Source organism: Danio rerio, chromosome 10, assembly GCF_049306965.1.
Source record: "Danio rerio strain Tuebingen ecotype United States chromosome 10, GRCz12tu, whole genome shotgun sequence".
NCBI lineage: Eukaryota > Metazoa > Chordata > Actinopteri > Cypriniformes > Danionidae > Danio > Danio rerio.
The window spans coordinates 36432258-36459320 of NC_133185.1; the positions used below are offsets into that span (position 1 = coordinate 36432258).

The following is a 27063-nucleotide window of genomic DNA, read 5'->3' on the forward strand; positions in this document are numbered from 1 at the left end:
CTCGTACGCATACGCACAAACATGCCTTGCTTCTGATCTAAAGAGCGACGACAGTCCTGGAAACGCGAGACATCAAAATAAGCTGTCATACGTGGAGGAAAAACCCCTAAATGACACGCTTTATGAGAAAATTCACAGAGCTTTTGAAAGGATGCCAATCAAATGCTTACAGTATGGGATGTAATGACTACAAATCCTTGCGCTTGACTAAAGGGGTAGTTCACACACGCACACATACAAAATGTACTCATTATTTACAGTAGATCCAAACCTTTATGGGTTTCTTTATACTGTTGAACACAAAAGAAGATATTTTAAAGAATGTTGAAAGCCTGTAAGTATTGACATCCATAGCAGGAAAAACTAATTCTATAGTAGTCAATGGTTACAGGTTTCCAACATTTTTCAAAATATCTTCTTTTTATAAGTAAACTTATAAGGTGAAGTAAATGACAGAATCTTATTTTTTTGAGTAAACTATCCCTTTTATGAAAAGTATGTTAATCAAATTTTCATATTTTTTTCCTTTAAATGGATCATCTGGTTTAAAATGGTGTCATTACTAAGAGAGTCAAAGGCCGGCAGTCGTTAAATGCATGTTTGGGGACAGTCTGGGAAGAGTCGACAGCTGTTTGTGGCTGTTTAAAATGACTTCAAAAGAAGCCGGGCAAGCACACGTCGTCCTCCAGCGACCGACGCAACATAGACAAACAAGCAAACATACACTCTGAAGAAATCAGGCACCTATAAATGACAAAGTTGAAGTGTAACTCAATGCCTTTTCTTTCTGAAGCCTTATCAGGTGTGAGAAGGCAGAAGGAGATAGCCAGCGGCCCTCACCCACATTACTGTGCTGAGGCGTGGGAAAAAATGTGAATGTATGCCGCTAAATTCATCTACACTAAGCTAATTCTGCACGTGCATGTTATGTGAAATGAAAAATCTGAAATTCAAATTTAAAACAAAAGAGGAGAACTGCATTGCATTGGGCAATAGATGTGGTCAGATAAAAGCTTTGCCTGTCATTTTATCCCTCGCAGTGCTGCACTTGATTCAGTAGCAAATTTTGTTGGTAGTTATATTGGAGGACAGATCTCACAGGCAATGTTTACTGCCTCATAAAACAGGGCTTCTGTTGGCCAGCACTGCCAGCAATACCACTGATCTAAGCATGATTCAATTCGAGCTATGCAAGAGTGCAGCTCTTCAGAGGCCATGGGTTTACAACCAGGGGTCTTGAAGGTTGCCCAGAGGTCCAAAAGTACCACAAATAGAAATATAATTTTTATCTAATGGTCTATCCTTCATCCCTGAGTTGGCTGAACGAGAGTCTTAATTGTTGAAAACTCACAATATAAAGTGAATAGTGCTTGCATATGAGGAGAAAAATGAATAGCAAAGACATTGTAGTATATATAAATAGTTCTTCAATATTATGCACTCACTACAGGAATAGTTTTTCATTCTGATCTGTCCTAAACTAAGTGCATTACTGTAAACTGGGTCAAATGGTCTGTTTTGACCATATGTTCAAACATAAACACAATGCATTAAGAATAAATCCATAAATAATCTGTTTGTGTTTACACTAAATGTTTTGTGTGTTTACAGCGTATTTTCTTTTGAAGCCATACGATCTGTAATTCAATAAAGAATAATAGGGTTTTATTTTTCTCTAACTTATATGAAGTACTGAAATATTCATTATTTTATTTATCAATCACATCCTATAAAACTGTGGGTAAAAAATGGTATCTCTAAGCAAACGATGTTCAACATCATCGTAAACCTAACGTTAAGCTATTATTACTTAATATTTCAAAAATAATCACCATTCATAAAACGTTTAGAAAGATGTCTACAAACAATTTCACAATGTTTAGCGATTATACGCCTCATATAGCCGTCTGTCTTGCTGCATTTTCTTTTTCTTACCTTGTGACAAGCATATGAGGGCAAAAACAACGACCAGCGCATCCAAAGTCCTGCGAAACTCCATCAGCCTCGGATTTAAAGTCCACCTCAGTCGCCTTTATCCGGACAAACAGTCCCCTAAAACACCCCTAAAAGCGCTACAATCCACCTGAAGTGAGTTTAAACATTCGGACACGTTGACGAACTTCACAAACTAAACCCAAAACTGTGCCTTTCCTTCTCAGCATCACAAATAATCCATGTTTGTCGAGCGCTGATGCGAGCAGATAAAGAGTCAATGTAACGGACAGATAAAGATGTGATGCTCACAGTCCGTCCCAGACGCGCTTATTTCCTCCAACGTTCATGTCACGGGCAAAACATGCTTTCCTTTTCGTATGGGAAGAAAAAAAAGAAGTATCCGTTCTTTAAAAGCCCGTTCAGTGAGATTTCCCTCACAGCCACTCTTCCCTTCGCTGTGAATGAACGGATTTACTACTCTCGCGTCCACGGGCGACTGTCTCGTGGCTCAATCCCACCCCCATGACTACCTCCAGTTGCCCACACTGGGGTAACTGCGCTCTTAAAGGGCCAGTCGCTCTAAATAGCGCAGCCCTGCAGAAAGCGTCTCAAACAGTGAACTAATGCACTTCTGATGTAGCTCTGAGGAACATTTCAGCTTGTAATTAATACGTTATATGCAATTTTTTGCACGTCTGTTCTTTTGAATCCTCTATTTCTCAAGCGGTAAGACATGACAGCTTCAGCCACCATTCACTTTCACTGTGTTGTTTTCTGCTCCTAACAATACCATTAATGGAGGCAGCCATAATGCATTATATCTCTTTTTTGTGTTAAGGAACAAAAAAAAAATGATGACCATTTTCTTTTTAGGTGAGTAATTCCTTTAAAAATACAATGTGCAGCCCTGTTCATCGACCTTTTCAAAGCTTTTGATACAGTGGATCATACCTTGCTGTTATAACGCCTCAAAAGTATTGGTTTATCTAATCATGTTATTGGTTTGTTTAAAAATGATCTTACAAATCGAAATCAATGTATGCAAACGGATGGCCTTGTTTCTAGTACTTTGATCATAGCTAAAAGAGTTCCACAGGGTTCAGTACTGCAGCCCCTTCTTCTTACTACACTCTCAGAAAAAAGGTACGTGAGCTGTCACTGGGGTGGTACCTTTTCAAAAGGTACAGATTTGTACCTAAAAGGTCCATATTAATACCCCAAGGGTACATATTAGTACCTAAAAAGTACAAAAGTGTTCCTCTTAAAATTTGTAGGTACTAATTACAGTATATACTTTTGAGGTACAAATATGGACCCTTTAAGTGCAAATGTGTACCTTTTGAAAAGGTACCACCTCAGTGACAGCTCGCATACCTTTATTTCCAAGAGTGTATATACAGTTGAAGTCAGAACTATTAGCCCCCTGAATTATTAGCCCCCTGTTTATTTTTATCCCCAATTTCTGTTTAACAGACAGAAGATTTTTTTTAACACATTTCTAATCATGATAGTTTTAATAACTCATTTCTAATAACTGATTTATTTTATCTTTGCCATGATGACAGTAAATAATATTTAACCAGATATTTTTCAACACACTTCTATACAGTTTAAAGTGACATCTAAAGCCTTAAATATCAAAAATGCACATTTTTATTACTAGGCTTATGATACAGTCATATACACAGCTGCATCTACATCCAATCTAGCCCTTTCTCAATTACAAATTTTTAATGTACAGCATAATTTATCTGAGTTAGAACTAGTTTTAAATGTAGATAAAACAAAACTTGTGTTATTTTCAAATTCAAAACAAACTAAGCAAAAGCTAGTTTTTATTACTACTACTCATGGCGCAGAGATTGAATTGGTGTCCCAGTACAAATATCTTGAAATTTTAAATGATGATACACTTTCTTTTAGTTCTCCCATTCAGCAATGGGTGAAAAAATAAAAAGTGATTTTAGGCTTATTTTTTAGAATTAAAAACTGCCTTTCATTTAATGCCAAAAAGAAGATGGTTGATGCAACATTTATGTCGATTTTAGACTACGGTGATGTTATCTACATGCAAGCTTCGTTTCAGAGTCTGCTTGCATTGGATACTGTTTACCACGGTGCACTAAGATTTATAACTAATTTTAAATCTCTTACTCATCATTGTGTGCTGTATAATAGGGTGAGTTGGTCTGTTTTCTCCATTCAATGAACAACAAATCAATACTGGATTTACTCCAATCATATCTACAGAATACATTTGTAAAAAGCCTGTTAGCTATGGCCCTCAGTCACAGGATATTTGCTGTCTGTTCCTAAAATGCGGACTGAGATCGGAAAATAGCCATTTGTATATATTTGTATATTTGTAATAGCCAAATATGCAGCTCCTATTGCATGGAATAATCTACAAACAAAGTTGCAGTTTAAAGAATTGATTTTACTAGATGGTTTTAAAAAGAGTATAAATGATTTAGAAATTGAAACTAAGGCTTGTAGATGTTTTGAATAGTCTATTTGTCAATGTGTGATTCTTGTTAACTGTTAATTGTTTGTTGTTTGTTAAGCCCATGTGACACGTATACTGCCTAATCTTGGCCAGAACGCTCTTATAAAAGAGATTTTTAATCTCAATGTGTCTTTCCTGGTAAAATAAAGGTAATAATAATAATAATAATAACAATAATAATAATAATAATAATAATAATAAACATTGTGTGTGACACACCTAATGGAAATCAATCAGGGTTTAAGTACAAAAAATAAACCAAACATTAACTCTGCATTTTAACATTAAAACTGTATTATCCAATGGTAACCAATATGCCATAACATTGATATTACACCATAACAAACTTTTAGGTAATCACATATTTTCTGGTTATAAAATGTGTTATGATTTTATTTCTCTGTGGAACACAAAAAAGAGATATAAAAAAAGCAGATATTCTTAAGCTGTTTAAGCTAATTATATTTTTGAGTAATTCTAACAAAGTTGACTAAAATAATTCAGTTTGTCACGACATCAAAGCAAGTCATTTTATGAAAATAACAACATCATTTCATTTCAAACTTTCCTCATATTGTCAACAAAGTGGAATAACTCTGTTTTGTAAACTGATTGCGCATTATCAAAAATAATGCATGTATTATATTATATTATAATATTCAGTGATTAAGACTGTCAACTAGTATACCCTTTTTTAATATACATTACAAAAGTACTTATTACTATGAGTCTAACTTATGGACTTTCTTTGGGAGGGTGCCCTCTGGTGTTCAGTATGAATGAAACAAATACCATGTGAGACCATATTACTACATAACAGTACTGGTGATGGATTATTACAAGTCACAATATATCTCTATTAATTTTTGAATTTTTTTTTTTGCCAATATAGGTATATTACTACCGCCATAATTTCCACAAACGAAAATAACAATGAAATGAAAAGGCAGATAAACTCCAAATTTAACACTAATGATTATTTCTAATGACCCGGTTAGCCCAATGGAATTTTATTTTATTTTATTTTTTTCTGCTTGCCACAAAAAATTACTATTTCTTAGCAACATACTTTAATGTGTCAAAAAAGAAAGCTTGTTGTATACATTTTTTTCAACATGAAATTTCATTTTTTTTTCTTTTTTTTTTGTTGAAAAATGACAAGTTTAACATTGTTAAAACTATATTTATTGTGGAGACAATTACATAAATAAAAATATGTATTTGTTGGTTTTTGGTCCAAATTAATTGAGTAACTTCTATTCAACCTAATGTTTTTCTGTTAAAACCTTAAGTGTCATGCCAATTTATAAATATTATGTCTACTTGCTCTTCATTCATTTATTCATTCATTTATTCATTTTCTTTTTTAGCTTAAACCCTTTATTAATCAGGGCCGCCACAGTGGAATGAACCGCCAACTTATCCAGTATATGTTTTACGCAGCGGATGCCCTTCCAGCTGCAACCCATTACTGGGAAACTCTACTCGTCCTTACTTCTATAAATATATTTTGTATGAATGGAAGATAATGTAAAGAGATATTTTGCTCTGTTATTATCATGAGGAACAGTGTAACTGTTTTATTTTTTTCCCCTGATTTTATTGTGATGGATTGTAGGTATTTGGATGGAAGTTGGCCTGATTTGGTAGCTTTACTTGAACAGAGGGAAAAATAGATCTGTTTAAGATGATATAAGATGCAACACAACATATCAGTAATTTTAAGACTTTTTAAGGCATAAAATTTTGTTTTTGAAATCTAAGATTTTTTAAGAAATCACGACCAACCTGAAAAGCAACTAAAATCCAGCGTTGAGCCAACATCTTAAACCAATGTCATATTGACATCAAATATTGACATTTATTCATCAGGTATGGCAACTGAAATCCAACGTCTGATAGACATCATAATGGTAACATCCATACAACATCTAACCCTTAAATTAAAGTCTAACCATTAAATGTTGATACTTTGCTCTTTGGTTAAGTTGAAAAGTGACCAAAATGCAACGTCTGTCTGATGTTGGACATTGACATTGGATTGATGTGGGTTCTGATGTCAACCCAATGTTCATTTCCAAACAAAATGCAACGTCTGTCTGATGTTGGACATTGACATTGGATTGATGTGGGTTCTGATGTCAACCCAATGTTCATTTCCAAACAAAATGCAACGTCCCCCTGATGTTGGGGTACAACGTCTATCTGACATCATGTTGACATCCTGTGTCTGCTGGGTATACACAAAAAAGTTTTTCTCCAAAACTCTTCCCTCTCTGCTATAATAACAAAGACATCCTGAAAAAATATTTATATTTAAATAGAGTGTTATCGATTTTGACTTGGATATAGATCATGTTTATAATCCTACTTATAGTGCACTTTTGGAATTTGCCAACCTTTCACAACCTATACACTTTCATTTTATTTCTGGGTAAACTATTTTGTTTAAAGATATATATTTCGATATATAATGCTTATTCGTAAAATTAAGACCCTGTCTTAAGTCGAGGTGCCCACAAACTGTGCAATTCATTTTCCTATTACCTTTAAATTCAGCCCTGTCTCCGAAAAAGCAGCATCAATCAGCCCCCGAAGACTCGGGGCTCTAAGCAAATCATCAATCACAGAAATGCCATTGTTTCATGGGAACGACTAGATCAGAAGTGAAAAGCAATATCAGAGGTATATCAGCATGCTATGAGGTTCAGACAATGAGACACGACACAGAAGACCCTTCTGTCTGCGGCAGGTAATGATGGCGGATGATACCAGAGGATTCGGCCCAGGCAAATAACACCAATGAATCACTAAACAGGGAAAAGAGGGGCTGTTTTGTATTCACCGCATTTCGATTTTCCCCCTCACCACCATTTTCTCCATCATAATGAGACTGTATTTGTTAAAATATGAACCAACAAATTGCATTCCGCGTTAATTTCAAGACTGAAAGCGAGTAACGGGCAGTATTTATCTTAATTCTCCTAATGTGATCTATTCTCTTTCATTATGTTCACAGTGGAGGACAGTCGGCGCCTGGAGTACAACAGGGAGCGGAACAACTACCCTTGATATTGTCCTCATGTATGATGCATGAGCAAGTTTAACTTAATTGCAAAAACTGATTAATTGAGCTTCGGCGTGTAATTGAATAAAACATGATTCCGTTTGCTCCTAAATACATTTCATCTCTCTTATGACTGATGCAGCATGCACCGACTACCATAAAACATCAGCTGGATGCGTCAGTAGAAGCGCGCGCTCTGTGAATTTAGCTGAATAATCACATTAGCGCGAGAGTTATGGCGACATCATATCATCACGTCTTAATGATGCCATTAAGCAACAGTCACGGCAGTACGCCAAAAGCGGGAGAACATCGCTGCAGATGACAGATCACCATTGAATTCATAAAAGCTAACAATGAGTTGCTCGATCTTTCTCAAACACTCTGCAAGTGTGTTATTTAACATCTGTTTTATTGGCCTGAGAACTGTAAAATGTTTGTGACTAGTTTTACGCGATGAACACAAGGCTGTTTGTTAAATAATCTCCCTTTAAGAAGATAAATGACAGCAAAATTAGTGCCTGAAGCAATCCCTCCATATGAGACTTTCTCTAATTTACACAGCCAATTGAAAGACACCATTATGTACAGCAAATCCAGATGGTTTATCAATTGAAATGAACTTAACCTCTCTCTCTTTCCAAAAAAAAAAAAAAAAGGTGTTTCAGATTTTCTCAATTAATACACCTTGGAGGCGATGTCTCAGACATCCCGTCAGAGTTGATTGATCAGCACTGACAGCAGAAAATGCTGTGAAAATGCTATAGCACTATAAGTAATTAGCCCATCCACCATACAACCGCTTGAGTCTGTGCCAGAGAAACGTGATTTATTACACTGATCAGCCGCACCATGAACACCTGACAACTCGCACTGAACAAGGGCCAAGCCATCTGACACTGTGAATTTAGAGCTCAGCACAGCCTAAACAACAAATGAGCACACCAATGTGACATATTCAAATGGTTAAAGGGATGGTAAGGGTTTGGGAGGTTAAGCTAAGTTGACTTTCAGTCATTCATTTTCCTTCAGCTTAGTCCCTTATTTATCTATTCCAGCATATGTTTTATGCAGCGCATGCCTTTTAAAGCGCAACCCAGTACTGGGAACCAACCATTCATTCTTGCATTCACACACACATTCATCACGGCCAATTTTGTTTCTTCAATTCACCTATATAGCGCATGTCTTTAGACTGTGTGGGAAACCAGAGCACCCGGAGGAAAGCCACACAGAAATGCCACCTGGCCCAGCCAGGACTCGAACTAGCGACCTTCTTTATTTATTATTTTTCTTTATTTAGGCTTTTGAATTGCATTATGGGACTTTTTTATGAGAGAAATAACGAAAACAAGATCTTTGTGAACATTTTTAATAGTTTTAGGTGATATATTGCTTTTGTTGGTGTTGTAAAGTTTGGTACAAATGTCTGTTAATAAACTACTGCTATTTTTTCTGTTTTCTTACAGACTTAATATTGTAAAATATTTCTTTTACAATATATTGTTTCGAACTATTACATGTCAAAGCCAGTCATTTTGAAAAAGAGCAGAGTTGAATTTTCAACATCAAAAATCCAAAGAGCAGAAGTCAAGGTCCCATCATGTAATTCATAACCGCAAATAAACTAAAAACACCTGTGAATCACTGGAAAACTGCTAATTAATGGATATTTTTACAATGTAGTTTTTTACTGAGAAACATTTCAATATGATGAAGTATTCTGTTAATATCACAAGCCTGATTCCACAAATCATGAATATTGTAATAACATGATTTTGGAGGTAAAAAAAAACAAAAAACAATAACTTATTAACACTGACATTGAACCTACAACTTACAGTTTTCATGACAATAAAATACAGCAAATGTTTAATATATATATATGTGTGTGTGTGTGTGTGTGTGTGTGTGTGTGTGTGTGTGTGTGTGTGTGTGTGTGTGTGTGTGTGTTTTATAAGTTTTACAATATGCAGTACATCCTCATTTCTCTGAAAATTCTACACAGTGAGATATAATATAATATAATATAATATAATATAATATAATATAATATAATATAATATAATATAATATAATATAATATAATATAATACATATAAAATAGCATAATATAATATAATATAATAATGGCGATGCGGTGGTGCAGTAGGTAGTGCTGTCGCCTCACAGCAAGAAGGTTGCCGGTTCGAGCCTTGGTTGGGTGAGTTGGTGTTTCTGTGAGGAGTTTGCATGTTCTCCCTGCGTTTGCGTGGCTTTCCACCAGGTGCTCTGGTTTCCCCCACAAGTCCAAAGACATGCGGTATAAATTGGGTAAGCTAAATGTGAATGAGAGTGTATGGGTGTTTCTCAGTGATGGGATGCGGCTTGAAGGGCATAAAAATGTAAAACAGGCTGGATAAGTTAGGGGTTCATTCCACTGCGGCGACCACTGATTAATAAAGGGACTAAGAAAAAAGAAAATAAATAATATAATGTAATGTAATGTAATATAATGTGATGTGATGTGATATAATATAATATAATATAATATAATATAATATAATGTAATATAATATAATATAATATAATATAATATAATATAATATAATATAATATAATATAATATAATGTAATATAATATAATATAATATAATATAATATAATATAATATAATATAGGCGATGCGGTGGTGCAGTAGGTAGTGCTGTCGCCTCACAGCAAGAAGGTTGCCGGTTCGAGCCTTGGTTGGGTGAGTTGGTGTTTCTGTGAGGAGTTTGCATGTTCTCCCTGCGTTTGCGTGGGTTTCCACCAGGTGCTCTGGTTTCCCCCACAAGTCCAAAGACATGCGGTATAAATTGGGTAAGCTAAATTGTTTATAGTGTATGAGTGTGAATGAGAATGTATGGGTGTTTCCCAGTGATGGGATGCGGCTTGAAGGGCATAAAAATGTAAAACAGGCTGGATAAGTTAGGGGTTCATTCCACTGCGGCGACCACTGATTAATAAAGGGACTAAGAAAAAAGAAAATGAATAATATCATGTAATGTAATGTAATGTAATGTAATGTGATGTGATATAATATAATATAATATAATATAATATAATATAATATAATATAATATAATATAATATAATTAATATAATATAATATAATATAATATAATATAATATAATATAATATAATATAATTAATATAATATAATATAATATAATATAATATAATATAATATAATATAATATAATATAATATAATATAATATAATTAATATAATATAATATAATAACCATATTTTCATACCCATATTAGTCATATTTAAATTAACATTATTCCTTAAATGCGTTGATTGTGCTTTTTAAATAGGTAATAAACCCATAATACATCTTACAAAAACAACAACACAGACATCTTTTTGTTGCTATTGTTGTTTTTAAACAGACTTTAATCCTAAACTAAAGAATCCAAATCAAGCTGCGTCACATATATCTAGAGACATTCACAAAGAACTAAACCACACATAGGCATGCCTTGTAAAAGTGTCCGGCCTCTGCTCCTGCCAAAAAATCCCCATAGCAAGATATCGACTGGCCATCACGCCGTGATCGCCATGGCGACTGACAGAACGCTGAGACCAAATGACATTTAATGTGAAAAGCAATACACTGAGTCCTTATGTAACGCCAAAGGATCCGACTCCCCCGCACACCCAAATCGCTGTTGCATATGACAGTTCTGAACGTGACGAAAAGATGCCAAAAGACAGATGGAATGGAAAGAAAGAGCACAAAGGCTCCAAATGAAAGCAAAGGCAAGGACCTGGCAAGAACATGTTTATTTGCTGCCCCCTGATTGAGACCAATTTGCTTGATTAACCACAGTGGCTTGAGCACAAAATCAAATCAAATGCAATCAACTCCGCTCTGTTTTGCCAACTTAAACCATTCAGTCGCAGAAATTTATGCCATGTCAAAAAATAACACACACACACAAAAACCTGTTTATTGAAGAGCTGGCCCTTTAAGATGCACCGATCTTATTATAGATTAATTGATTATGAGGGTGCCGCTGGAAAATGACAATATATCTCCTCATTGATCTTCTTTTTTTTGTATGAGATTGGCTGCAACTAATCATCCCGGGGGACATGGGCGCACATTTAGACGCCCAATTTCCTGTTGCTCTCTGTTGTATTAATATTCCACTTTCACAACCTCTGTCTGCCCGTCTATCAGTCTCTCTCTCTGCCTCTTTCAGTCTACCTCGCTCGCTCTGCATCTTTGTCTTTGAGCCCCTCTGTTTGAGGCCCCCTTAATTGTAGCTCTGTGAAGCGAGAAGGTCCCTCTGTTCTCCTCCACCATCCTGAAAGGGGCTGAAATTGGTGTGTGCATCAGACGACCGAGCCCCTTCTGTTAGCATCATATGCACCGCAGACTCAGGAGGAAGTCTGACATTAACCCCTTATATGTTAGCAGGTCTGTTTTTTTTTAAAGGAGACAACTGGCTTTGAGAGCTAATTACGGAAGAGATGGCCACCTTCACTCTTGGCACAGGAACTATGTAAGGTCGACTTGCACACACATGCTTTGCAAAGATGGCTGCTAATTGGAGAGCTTTGAGGAAATGTGAGGGGTTTTTTTTCCATCTGGTCTCAAAGTGTGTTCAGATTTCATGACCAGTTCAGGTTGGAGTTTTTTGTCAAGACTCTTTTCTATTATTTTGCAGTGTACTAGACTTGGATAAGTGTTCAAAGTGATGCATTAAATGAACAAGTTATGTAGCTTAATATTATATGTGAAAGGACGCATTCCTAAAAGGTTATAGTTTACCCCCACAAAAAAAAAAAGAAAGAAAATACAACATTGGCTCATTCTAAAAACGTAGCCCTATATACGTTTCTGGAGATTGCAAATTATGTAGCCAGAAGTATGTATGCATTTAGTTTTTAAAATGGTATGACGCTGTCTTTTTCGTGCTTACCAGCTAACCGCTTATTTCCGTATGGACGGCATTCCCACTGTTAGCTTGCCATGTACGTCAGTGGACTTGAGAGACAGAGAGGAGATGACCACAACGACAAGGATCGAATCTCCTGTAGAACGGTTCCAGAAAGTGAGTAAGACAAAAAAACGAGTAAATAACAGGGTGAACATGGTAAATGGTAAAAATCTGAGAGCTTTTCTTTTTCTGGGTTGCTTTTTAAAAGTTGTCTCTTGTGTTTAGGAAAGTGGGTGGGCAAGTTAATCTGTGCTTTTAAGAATACTATTGGTTGGGTTTAGTGATGGAGGAGGGTGGGTTAGTCGATTTGTCAGTCAATCAGTCAGTGAGTCTTCGGCAGCCTCCGTTGGATTTACAAAAAAAGAACAGGCAAGAATGGCATTTGCAAGAGAAATTTGCAACATTTTGAAGCTGCAGGCCCGGAGAATCAACTGCACGCTCAGGTGACTCAGACCTGCACTTCCAGATCGTTTTCTCAGTTTTCTTATTTTTTTATTATAAAGAATTTATCACACTGTTTAGTGGTGAATTGAGGGAATGAATATTATCTCTTTCTGCACATACAATAAATTATAGTACTCTGAGTAATTTTCTTACAACAAACTATACAAACAAGTCATCGAGCTGTAAAGCAATAATTAGACATAGAAAATAACATGAAATAAAATTAATTTTTTACATTCTTGCTGGGGAGATTTTCTTTTTCTTGAGCAAAAAACAGTGGAATTATTTGCAGCATTTGGTGCACTGTATTAATGTTGGCAGATACCCCTCTTTTTGAATTGTAATATCCATCTGGGAAAAAAATACACAACTCACAAGCAAATTATTTTTGCTTTAACCTAAGAGAGCTCAAGTGGTAAATTCTATGCTGAATAACTGATATTTTGATTTCCAAAGATCTTACTTGTACTCATTACAGTACTTATTAACAGTTGTTGAACTGTTATTGTTTATAATTTACTCACCTTTCACTTATTCAAAATCTACTGTATTTGAGTCTCTTTCTTCTGTTGAACACAAAAGAAGATATTTTGAAGAATGCTGGTCACCAGGACACATTGAATTCCATAGTAATTTGTTTCTCCTAAAGGGGAAGTTAATGTGCAGCAACAAGCAGTTTTTAAAATATTTTCATTTTTATTTTCAACAGAAGAAAGAAACTTATAACGATGTAAAACCACATGAGGGAGAGTAAGTAATGATTGATTTTTTCAACCTAGGCTCATTCTGAAAACAAACCTCTATATACATTTCTGGAGAGCGCCAAATACGTCCAAGGGGAAACGTTTTTTTGCAGGATCTGTTTTCGTAAATTCACCAAAAGCTGTGTAAGCTTTTTCAGATCTCATATTTCTCTTGCGAATGCAATTCACACTTGCTGTTCTCGTGTAATTCTACAGCTGATTGACTGACTAACTGAATGACTGACTGACAGACCGATCGTCTGACCCACCCTCCTCCTTCCCTAAACCCAGGGCTTAATTTACAATGGAACACGTCGGATCCGATTCCAGCACCTCTGAAATCTGATCCGGCACCTCATTTTATTGATTCCCCTCCTCAACCGCCCGTCTGATGTTTACTTTCACTTTCTTCCGCAACTTCCCAACCCTCTTCACTTTCATCTGCAAAAACAACCCGCTCTTCACTTTCATCCTTTGTCTGCGACACCCCTCCACCTAACCCACTGCATTCCACACATTCTTACCGTTATTCACTTGTTTATTTTTTGTAGTTTGTTTTTGTCTCACCCGCTTTCTAAAACCGTTCTTCGCCAGACTTAAACTCTAATGTCGTGGTCAACTTCTCTCCATGTCTCAAGTTCACCGACGTACATGGCGAGCTACCGGACAAACTGTTAACAGCGGGAAAGCAGTCCATATGGAGGCAAGTGGTCAGCTGGTAAGTGTGTTATGCTCGTCCTAAAGACAAAATGCAGTCATACGTACTTCTGGCTACATAATTTGGGTTCTCCAGAAATGTATATAGGGCTACAATTTTAGAATGAGCCTTTGTTAGATACAACTGTATATTCAGGGTGAGAACATTCCCAAATCAATGTTAAAGGTGACCATATTTTAACGTACAAATTGCAAAGAAGCTTACAAAAAGTACATATATTTGCACAACAGAAATGTCTGTATTGCTTGCTGATGGGTTTTAAACTTATTTCTTCATCAACCAAAGTCATTGATTTCAAATGATACTGGATTTCAGTCAAACAATAAAAGGATAAAAGTCATCAATCATAGGTGCACCTAGTTACTGCTAATAACTACTTCATAACATCTGAGGAAGACCTTTGCTGGTTTGCTAGTTATTTAGTCTAGAGCTGTTCTAGCAGCGCGTTAATGATATGTTCCGCTTCCTCCTTTTCCCTTCAACTTGTGCTGGAAAATTGGAGCTCCTATCATTTGGTTTCCCTGGAGATGAAATGACTCTTCCAATTCCCACAGTCTGAAGCAGGATCTAGGAGGGAGGTGACAGCAATTATGGTCCTCAACGGCCAGCAGCAGTGGGGAAATATGCTCTGACACACACTCTTTGGCTTTAGCCAGCTCTGGTTTGACTACTACTGTAGCTACCTCATCAGAGTGGCCATTCCTCTTTCTCTTGGCCTTCTTTGTGTGACACACTGAAAGGAAATGAGCTGCCTACATGCGTGTGTTTAAGTGGACTCTTAATATACATGTTTATATGCAGCAATTCTACGCTGCTTGCACCAGATAAATGGCACTGAGCGTCTCCATCATAGACTGGCTACAGAAACGAATTTAAATATGCAGAGGGTAATTCATTGGACTGCATTGCATATTGACTAAAATGCAAATTAGTGAAACACAACGTGGCTCCTGCTCTCGGTTTCGGTGTGGGAGGTGACGGAGAGACAGTGAGAAAATCAATGTTATCAACATGCAGCTTATTGCACTTGTGCAGGTGGGGATTAGTAGCTGATCTGAAGATGGAAATTCATATTCAATGACATGCTGATTCTGATTAAATGTCAATGAGATTCAAGGTTACGTGCAATTATTTTTTAAAGGTGTATTTTTTAAAGTAAATTAAAAGTTAACAGGTGCAATAGTAGACCTTGGAAAATGCTAACATTAGCCTGATAGCAATGAAAGCCAACCTGCAAATCGCCACCCAAAGCCACACCTCCTGAATGCACTACACACTACAGAACATCACTACAGTACACGCTCAGAAATAAAGGTACAAAGGTCTCTAGAGTGGTACCTTTTTGTACTTAAAAGGCCTACATTTGTATTTTAAAGGTAAAAATTAATACCAGAAAGTACAATTGGGTACTTTTTTTAATAACTTAAAAATACAAAAGTGTACCCTAAAGGTGTATAAAAGAGTAATTTAAGATACCAAAGCGTACCTTTAGAAAAGATACTGTCCCAGTGACAGGTTTTGAGAGTGCTCTGTCTGAACCACGTCTGTGAACACGCCAATGACGTAATCCTTTCTGCGCAAACAGGCTTTACAAACGTATTTAATTTCATAATTTGACAGGAAGTAAGACACTTCAGTGGTTCAACTGTAATGACATAAAGCTTTAAGAGTATGTTTGTGCACTCAAAAGCTGTAATACAACTTTGTTCGCAAATGTTTTTTCTTCCTTGTCAAGTCATTAGGGTGATTGTTTACTAATGTTTTGTCATAAGAAAAAATACAAAATTGTAATATTTAATTATTTATCCTTTATATTACCAGTACAGTCTATTCAAGAGTTTGCACTTAGATATTGCTTGAAAATGTTAGCAGGTTTGGCATGCAGTCGTAGGAGAGAACCCTGAACTCTGAGATAATTGAGCCCATTTGAGCATTTAAAGGGCACCTATGGTGAAAAATCTACTTTTCAAGCTGTTTGGACAGACATGTGAGTAAGTTTAGTGTATAGACCGTCATATTGGGGTGATATAAACACACGCACTCCTTTTTTTATTTTCAATTTAACAACTTAAAAAACCATAAAAAAACATTAAAAAACGGTGGACCAATTGGAGCGGTTTTCAGACCAACCGCAACTTTACGTAGAAGAGCGGTCCCCCGCCCACCAATATTGATTGACAGCCTCGCGTCACGATCATATCCTCAGTTTCTTGTTGCACGTCCGCCATTTTCAGCGTGTGAGTCAAAGCGATATCGCTACAGGAACACCCTTGCTCTATTTTTTGATTAAAGGCTCATTGGGCTCAACACAAGATCAATATTCTCCACATTATCGCTGTAATGCAGAATTATTACCTTTTGCGTGGCGCGGCGCAGTGCATTTCGAAGTTCTGGGTGTGGGTTTCTGTCGGGGTGCACGCGGTAGAGCTTCGCTCGGCACTTGTACACTGAGACTATACAAAGACACAAATGATTTTGTTTTCTCTGCTTGGTCTGTGTCTGAGTCGTACTGCTGAATGCTCATCCTAGCTTAGCTTAGCTTAGCTTCTCTGTCTGTCAGCCTGTCTGTTGCAAACACAGAGCGTGGGAGCTCTTGGCTCCGCCCCCTTGTTACGTTGGGCAGGATGCCGAAACTGTGAAGCAACATGCCCATAAACAGTAAACTGTGTAAACACCCCCAACATGACACTTTTTAACACATTATAATAAAAACATCTGAACTGTGTGTTGAACTGAACCTAAACTGGCACACTCCAGAAGAACCTTAATAGTAATATTAAATCATAAAAAGGGGTAAACTATGTACCCTTTAAGGGATAAGACATCAGGTAGTTCTCGAGAGCTCCCTCTGGAAAGGGGGAAAGGGGAATATGGGGTGGATGGGGGGTTTCTTCAAAACAAATTAAGGGAGTAAAGATGGGCTATATATAGTAAGTTTGGAATAATCCAATTGGTTTGCCAATGATTACGGATGGGAGACCAGCTATGATCAATCATATCACGTGCTCCTCTCGAAATTAGTTTGTGAAACTTCACATTGAGACACAACCCAGCATGCACAGGACGTCAACGTGACATCAGATTGACGTTGTACCCCAACATAGCATTTTGATTGGAAATGAATATAAGGTGGACATCAGAACTCAATGCCAGGTTGACATCACTGTCCAGCGTCGGACAGACATTGCATTTTGGTGACTTTCTAATGCAACCTAAAAACAACAAAGTATCAACATCTAATTATGCTTCAGCTTGACGTTGTGTGGATGTCACCAATATGACGTCTATCAGACGTTGGATTTTGGTTGCCATACCTGAGGAATAAATATCAGTATTTGACGTCAATATGACATTGGTTTAGGATGTTGGCTTGACGTTGGATTTTGGTTGCCATATCTGACAATAAAATGTCAGAAATTGATATCAATAGGACATTGGTTTAAGATGCTGGTTTGACGTTGGAATTTGGTCATTTTCCAACACAACCTAAAATCAACCAAATATCAACATCATTTCATGTCATTATTGAACATCAAAATAACATTGTCCTAAGATGCTGGCAACCTAAATCTAACCTAATATTAATGTCTTATAATGTTGTGTGTCTGCTGGGAAGATCTCTTCTTCCAGGGAGTCCTGGGCAAAATGGGCAGCAAATACAACAGATACAAACATATAGACAAGCAAAATTTTGCTCTGTTCTCATAAGACACATATGAAGGATAAAAATGTTGATGGTAAATGCGCATCCTGACCTCACGCTCAAGATACAGAAGAACAAAGTCATATTTGCAGTTTTTTGTTAACACAAAAATATTCTTGGAGCATCCATATGATTATCCCTGAACGACTAAAGTCACATTAAATGTTTTAACAATATTTTTGATTTCTTTTTGAGCATGCCATGACCATTACTGTCGATAAAGGTTGAGAGAGCTGTATTTCATCTAAAACATTTTACTTTGGGTTCTGATGATGAACAAATGTCTCAGGAGACTAGATTAACATGAGGGTGTGTAATTAATATCAGATTTTCATGTTTTGGGTGAACTAATCCCTTAACAAACAGAAACCCTGCATGTATTTAAACAACAAAATAGTGTCTACAACTTGCACATATAAGGCAACGGTCTTCGTTTGACTCTTCCAGCATTCCTGCAGTGATCTGGTCCAGTGGTGTGTCAGAGCCAGAACGCTCTGGTTGGTATAAGAGTGACACTACTGTTTTATCTCTTAGCTCTCTCAGGTTGTCCGTGCTGGACCGAAACTGCTCAGGGGTAAAACGCAAGATGAAGGCAGGGTGGGCAGACAGTAATCCAGGACTGGAACATTCCTAAAGCCTGTTTACAACATGGAGAGATTGGCCAGGGGGACTTAGAACATCACCGCACCAACCCGGGACCAAAAGAATAAACCTACTCTGACATAATGGATAAACACTAGTGGGAAAAGAGAAAGGAGGAATGCAAGGCAGCGAATGAGAGACAAGTAAATGGAGCCAGGATGAAGAATGCAAGCGAGAGATGTAAATATAAGCAACGAGAGCTTGGTGAGCACTGACAGAAGCACAGAGGGACTGTGTGCCACAGTTGTGCCAATTAAGCCTGCGCCAGCTTTCACCATTAGGCCCACATGTTGTGTACCGCTGATCACGCTTTATGTAAAAAGCATCAGCGCATGGAGAGCAGCCCCATCCCACTGAGAGAGACAAACACTCATGGTCCACTGTGCAGAGAGATTCTGATGAGTATAACCCCTAGCAGGATTCCTATTGTCCCAATACACATTTCCTCCCATGTGAAGAATTCGGTTTCCTCCTGTTCAAGAGCGGAAAAGGAGGTCCTGTTTACAGCTAGTATTAAGATGTGTTTTTGTCAAACCAATTACAAATGGATGACACTAAAAACACATGTGGATTAAAATGATTCGAACTTATGATTACTTTCAGAAGTTTTGAAATGAAATGAAAATGCATTGGATTATCTTGCTTTCGTATTGCAAATGTTTGTTTTGTGCATTCAGAAATTCCAGCCTGATCTCACGAGAAAACTTAAGTATTTTACGTTTTGCCAGTTTAGTGGCTAATTCGTACGAATTCGTACGAGTTCAGTCATACGAAATTGTACGATTTTAAAAAGGAGGCGTGGCACCTAACCCCACCCCTAAACCCAACCGTCATTGGTGGATAAGCAAGTCGTACTAAATTGTAAGAATTAGATCGTACGAATTCATACGAATTAGCCACTAAATCAAAAAGTTACGAATTGCCGTGAGATTGTGTTAGACATTCACTATAGGCCTAGTATTCTTCTGCTATTGGCAAACATTTGATCTGATCATTATAAAACGTGTTTAAAAAAAAGCCTAAACAGATTATAAACATTTTGCACAAAAACAAATTTTGATCAAATCCATAGCTTGCATGCACATCTGATTGGTTAAACAATTTTCCTGTAAGATCAACTCTTTTTGACAACGGAATGCATTAAACCCTGCAAAATCAGGACATGTGAGAATGTACCTGTCACAGTCACCAGCGATTTATCCTTGCAGATCGCTAGTAAACACACAGTTCGCTGGAGAACTAGAAATACGCCACATTATGGACTACATATCCAGTCATGCACTGCTTACACGCACCTGTTTCGGATTCTGTTGATTACACACACACACACGTCTGGGAGCTGCTCATCAACTGATTACATGGACTTTAAATACATCACACACACACACACATCTTGGCTGAGTCTTGTTATCTGTGACATTATGACGTGTTTCCCTTGCCTTGTTTTGCCGTGTTAGACCCTTGCTTTGTTTTATTGTTTATTTCTGTCGGCTGCCTCCCTTTTGACCATCCGCTTGTTTATCACTACGCTCTGGAATTCCCTGTACCTATTTGCTCCTGCTCTGACCATTGTCTGTATTACAACTCTCTTGAATAAACCTGCATTTGGATCTGCACTTCCATTGTCAGCGTTCCGTCACATTTCAGAACCAATTTGTAATTTTGTCTGGTAACGATAACCGATATTTCTTTATATATTTCAAAACAGATAACTTTTACATACAAATGTTGATGTAAAATGTTCTCCATCTTTTTACAAAACGCTCATAAAATACAGTGGTGAACAACTGATTTGACTATAAAAACTTAGAAAACAAGGAAAGATCTAGATACATTCATTTAATTTTCTTTCGGCTTATTTATCAGAGGTCACCACAGCAGAATAGGCAATTTTTCCGGCATATGTTTTACACAGCAGATGCCCTTCCGGCCGCAGCCTAGTACTGGGAAACACCCACTCTCATCTACACATGCACTCATACACTACGCTCAATTTAGTTTATTTAATCCACTTACGGTTCATTCAATTCACTTAAAGCTCATGTCTTTGGACTGTGGGTAAATCCGAAGCACTTAAAACCCACTCAAACACAGGGTGAACATGCATACGCCACACAGAATGCTTCTAGCTAGCCGGGACTCGAACCAGTGACATTCTTACTGTGATACTGAGCCATCGTGCCGCCAGATCTAGATACATTTTTTGAACATTGGTAACATATTGTCTTGCAAATATGAATACAATTTTGTTGATCTTAGTAATCAACATCCATATGATTTTCATTTGCTAGCTTTCCTGCTTGCTCCCAAGCAATATGACACAATTGAATAAGAGGAAAGGTGCTTGATGAAATCATTATTCTTACACAGCATGTTAGAGCAAAGTGGAAATGGTAACATGTCTTAGCTGATCACTTGTGATCTGATCTCTGAAAACTCATGTTAAAACCAGATGGAACCACCACAAACACAAGGTATGATTATGACACACCATCTGCAAATAAATCTAAAAAGAAAAGAGAAAGAAGCAGTTTCTCATGTACAGAGCAAAGTTCCAGATGAAAAAAAGTCTGTTACTGTTCCAGAAGGAAAATGCAAATGATGCAGGTTGTTAAGAAGAGGTGTGCTGTTCATTTTCTAAAAGAAAAACCTCCATGGCAACCTTGTGGTAACGTGCCAAAAAACACCCAGAATACCTAAGCAGCTGCATAATAATAACATTATGAAACCACACAGAATGCCTTGGAGACCATAAAATATGCTAGGAAACTACTCTGAGCATACACTGTTAACAATGTCCTGTAGAATCTACAGTAACTTAGGGGCAGTGGTTCAACAGTAACTTACTGTAAATCACTATACAGTAATAATAAAAACATTATGAAACCACACAGAATGTCTTGAAGACCATAAAATACGCTAGGAACTGTGAGCATACACTGTTATCAATGTCCTGTAGAATCTACAGTAACTTAGTGTAAGCGGTCACCAGTAACGTACTGTAAATCAATAAAAACAAGAACGTACATTTACATTTATCTTGCTCTATATACATTGCTGTCAACATTGGGATGTAAAAATATGGGATACGCTTTAATTGAAAATAAAATAAAAATTATCTTATTAGAATCAATGGCCTATACAGTAATTAGTTCATTAATTAATTATGTGAGAAATTAAAACCTCATTCATTTTTTTTCTCCGTATTTAAAAATTGATTAAAGATACTATAGTTATTTAGTAAAGAATCTCTCATTTTGATAAAGTTTTGCTTGATAACAAAGGTCCAGATCTATAACGAAAGCATTTTATTACTTTTGCAACTGTTTATGCTCATTTAAGACTAAATTATTTGTGTTTAAAATAAAACACACCATGACAAACATGTTTACCTATTAAATCTATTTGTTTTTGTTTTTTTAAACTTTCGCTCCTCTTCAAATCGCGTGTACAGAAGTTGATCTGTCTTTATCGCTACGATACATACGGAACATAGATTGATTGATTCAAAGATATAGAGAGGGTGATGGTCGAGGCATAGCTTTAATGGAAAGGAAGTGAATGTGGCGTTTTAATACTAATTTCAACGTGCTTTCAAACCAAAACAAAGTGAAAGCATAATTCTCTGCAGCAGCTCTTGCAATTATATCACATTTGAGATTGGCTGTTTGATGCTATGTTTTCTTTTCATAGAAAGAATAAAAATATGGGAGAAATACAGGAAAATACTTAGATAAAATACTTGATAGCGGGATAGATTGATAAAATACGGCAGAATCCCCTTAAAAATGGGAGGGTTGACAGATGTGTCTTTATGATTTTAAAGTATTGTATTACTTTACTGTAAAATAAACAGTAATTTTCCCAATGCAACTTTAAAGGCATTAACATTGTGCATAATGATACTACAGTGAAACACATTCACATTACAGTTAAATATTGTGTAACGTATTAAAAATGTTTACAGTGTAACTTTTACTTTAACTAAAAACCACTACTGAATTTTTAAAAAAAGTATTTTATTTTCCAAATCATGTAAAAATAGCAACAGGTAGTGCCAGGAGCACAGTGAGTGCAACCGTTTGATGTCATAAACCTACAATGTACTGTGCTTCTAAAATAAACATGATCTCCATGAGCCAAACAAACAAATAAATAAATAAATAAATTCAAATAATTCAAGTTGATTTTCCCTTAAGAATTATGTTTTGAATCAACTTCACCTACAGTTTTCCCTTTCAGTGTCACCTTCTCTCTCTTTTGTCCTCTTGTGTCATTGTACACCACACTTTCTCCTAATAGTGCCATCAGAGGTGGCCTGTTCCAGTCATAATGTCACCTAGACACACACACACAACACACACACACACACACACACACACACACACACACACACACACACACACACACACACAAACACACACAAACACACGCACACACACACACACACACACACACACACACACACACACACACACACACACACACACACACACACACACACACACAGCTTTCTCTTGATTTACAGCACCTCAACAGCCTGCACCATCTCAGTGTGTGTGTGTGTGTGCAGCAAAGATGTCTCTCTTATTTATGGAACATCGGGCCCTGCCGAGAATGTGTGATGCCTTGGGGAGCGTCCCGGGCCTGGGAGAGAGTGGCTGGGACCGTCCCTTGGGCCGCCAGAGGCCAACTTCAAGGCTGCTGTTGTTCAGGAGACAATAGCCCATGCCTATCACCGACAGGGAGTCAGATGTGCTAAACACAGCAGATTGGGCCTCAGGTCCAACCCAGAGCTCTCTGCCATTCTTACTCAGAAATATATGGTAATGGCCGAACACATAGGCCGCCTCTAAACCTCTGTTTCAGACACAGGCACAGCCCGTAACCCTCCCTCTGGGAGTTATAACAAGTTTAAGGCATGTCTTACGCTTGCACCAAAGCGCAATGTTGGCGTAATGATACAAAGAGGAACAAACGTTTCATTTCACGGGGGGCTATGAAAGAAAACAAATGTAATTTGGTTGCTATTTTTTAGTGTTACTGTCATATTAGTTTCACATTATTGGTTCTTTTAACATATGGGTCGCAATATTATTTATTTGTGATTTAAGGATACATTTAGATTGAAAGAGAAAGCAAATATACAATAAGAAAAAGTAGTACAAGATAAAACAAGACAAAGTAATAGAAAAAATATTAAAATAGGTATATAAATACATTTTGGTCATTTTTTGATATTTAATCATACAGTATGGCTCAAAACAAGTCTTTTTTATTATTTATTTTTTTAAAGATAAACTGAGATTGAAAGAGAAAGTAAATATACAATAAGAAAAATGTAGTACAAGATAAAACAAGATAAAGTAATAAAAAATATTAAAATAGCTATATAAATATATTCTGCTAATTTTTTTGTTTTTTTAACATACAGTATGGCTCAAAACAAGTCTTTTTAATTATTTATTTATTATTTAAAGATGCATTTAGATTAAAGGAGAAAGTAAATATACAATAAGAAAAATGTATTACAAGATAAAACAAGACAAATAATAGAAAAAGTAATAAAGTAATTAAAAAAATTGGTTCTTTTAACATACATAGTATGGATCAAAACAAGTATTTTTTTATTATTTATTTATGATTTAAAGATACATTTAGATTGAAAGAGAAAGCAAATATGCAATAAGAAAAAGTAGTACAAGAAAAAACAAGATAAAGTAATAGAAGTATTAAAATAACTATAAATACATTCTCGTCATTTTTTGTTCTTTTAACATACAGTATGGCTTAAAACAAGTCTTTTTTATTATGTATTAATGATTTAAAGATACATTTAGATTCAAAGAGAAAGCAAATATGCAATAATAAAAAAGAAGTACAAGATAAAACAAGAGCAAGTAATAGAAGAAGTATTAAAGTAACTTTATAAATATATTGACAATTGAAAACTGAGAAATATTGATAGGCAGAAATTTTTTTTCGAGTTTCATTGCTTTTGTTCAATTTTACTTTTCAAATTGTATTGTGGGACCCTTGACCTCTATTCTGACAACTGAAAGTTTAGAAGAGATATATTGTGTGGATTGTTCTTGTAAATTAGGGTAAAAACAACAGGTAATTAGCTACTTTTTATGCATCACTTTTTATCTATACAGATTCATTTCTATATAGATCCATTTTTGCATACAATATATTGTTTCAAACTACTAATAAATGTCAATAAAAGTCACTTTGTTAAGGCTGATTTATACTTTTTCATCAACCGCTCGAGTATGGTCCGCTGCAGCCTTTGTGAGTTAGCCCTCGCTGTAGATGACACCGATGCTGACACCGATGCTGATGCAAATCTCCTAAAAAATTTAACTACACGATGCATCGACGCATAGCGCATGCTCTGTGATTGGTCAGCTTGATAGCTGTGACGAGTGAGGGCAATGGAGCGGGTGTTTACGAGTGTGAAGTCCCGTGGAAGAGCTCCACATAGAAATATTTGTTTTGTGTTTACCTCATGATTAAAGTTTTAGCTACTTGTCCACTAAGGCCAAAACTTGACCCAGAGGAACATAAAAAACCTACTGCCACCTTGTGTTTTGGAAGTGTTATTGCAGAGCAACACAAACAGCATGCAGAAGTATAAATGCATGACTACGCGCAAGGCATGCACCGTGGGTTATGCCGATCACTCAATGCAGAAGTATAAACCAGCCTTTAGACTGCAGAGTTGACTTTTCAACAGTCGAAAGAGCAAAGATCAAGATTCTACAATGTAATCATAACTGTGAATAAACCAACAACACCTGTGCTTTATAAAATATGCAAACTCTTCAATAACGAATATATATTATTTTTTACAGCGCAGCTCTGAGAACAATTCCCTTTGGCATGGACAGACTCCTAGAATATCATCAACCTTAGAGCCTGAAAGTTTATTTGGGAAATGTACAAAATCTTTTCGTAAGTTATAAAAGCTTTTGTTTTTAAATAGCCTACTCTGCATCTGATTGGTCCACACCTGTTTTCGGTCTCAGTGGAAACAGGTGTACCTCACATTTCAGGGTTCAAAGTTCAAAGAAAGCGCAAAGGCGAACATAAAAATGAAACAATAAAAAAAACTCAGAAAGCTGCTCAGCAACCAGAGCCCAGCAGGGATAAAACACTGCTGACAGGGTGTGCATATCTTACAGCTGTCCGGTTCGTCTTTGGGGACACATTTTGTCAAGGCTCTCATCACCAGCTGAACCCTTAGAGCCTGCGCCTTATCGTCAAACTAAATGTGTTGTAAAGGCTTACGGTTGAAGCACAGGGGATGATGGGTAGGAATGTAAACAATCTGGGAAGATATCCTGTTAATAGATCTTTCAGTATGAGGTCAATGGAGTAATGCTTTATATTATAAAAATTGCAATTTTTTTTGTGTTTGCAATATTGATGCACAAAAACAGTGTAAAGTTCAATTAGAATTATGCATATGCTCATGTTAATATAGAAGGGCATCAGAAATAGAATGGCTTCAGTTGTACATAATTACTCAAATGAGCTTACACCCACACATACTCAACTCATTATAACATGCTTGCAAAGTAATATTATTTCAGTACTGTTTATTTAAAGTGACAGGCGTATAGCAAATGCAAAGCAAACGTTTTTTGGACTGAAGAGCATGCAATTAAACTTTAAGATGTATTACCTAACACACACATCCATTCACAGGTTAGATTTTCTCAGATTTCAAGCTCAGAAATGTAAAACTAAAGTAAAAATTGTTCATTTACACAACTCCAAAACATTTTACTGTAATATTTGCATACCTAACTACTATGGATTTGTTTATATAGACTTTAAAAATGACATAAAATGGTACATTTTCTATGAAGTTATATTTATGAAAACAAATATCAAAATATGGGTAAAAATAATATTCGTCATTGAGTGTAAATCTATGTTTATTTTAAATTAAACAGCATACAGTACATATTCTAACATTCTACAGATGACAGTACATAATATTTGACTAGATATTTTTCAAGACACTTCTATACAGCTTAAAGGGACATTTAAATGCTTAACTAGGTTAATTAGGTTAAGACAGGTTAGGGTAATTAGGCAAGTTATTGTATAACGATGGTTTGTTCTGTATTCTATCAAAAAAATTGCTTAAAGGGGCTTAAACTGGGTTAAAAAAAAATTAAAGCTGCTTTTATTCCAGCTGAAATAAAAAATAAGTCATTTAGGAAATATTTAAAAAAGGAAAAAAAATTAAAAAGAGGGGCCAATAATTCTGACTTCAACTGTATGTATATATATACACACATATATATATATATATA

The 27063-nt window shown here is 36.2% G+C and overlaps 1 protein-coding gene and 2 long non-coding RNA genes across 9 annotated transcripts in view; 2 read left to right on the forward strand and 1 right to left on the reverse strand.

The window, feature by feature from the left end:
- Positions 1–27063, reverse strand: part of robo3 (roundabout, axon guidance receptor, homolog 3 (Drosophila)) — a 265569-nt gene that overhangs the window by 138795 nt on the left and 99711 nt on the right. For 3 of the 7 annotated variants that reach the window (XM_073913514.1, NM_131482.3, XM_017357931.3), the window contains exon 1: positions 1936–2433. The exons of the other annotated variants lie outside the window; for them this stretch is intronic. In XM_073913514.1, coding sequence (XP_073769615.1) covers positions 1936–1999 — 64 coding nt within the window. In that variant the 5' untranslated portion in view covers positions 2000–2433. Of the gene's footprint in view, positions 1–1935; positions 2434–27063 lie in introns of those variants that run through there. 7 annotated transcript variants of the gene reach the window in all.
- Positions 2545–7513, forward strand: LOC141376412 (uncharacterized). The gene is made up of 3 exons (XR_012386436.1): positions 2545–2661; positions 2774–2808; positions 7461–7513. It is a non-coding gene; the product is annotated as an uncharacterized lncRNA (long non-coding RNA).
- LOC141376414 (uncharacterized) lies at positions 17107–20520 on the forward strand. Its single transcript, XR_012386438.1, has 2 exons — positions 17107–20308; positions 20381–20520. It is a non-coding gene; the product is annotated as an uncharacterized lncRNA (long non-coding RNA).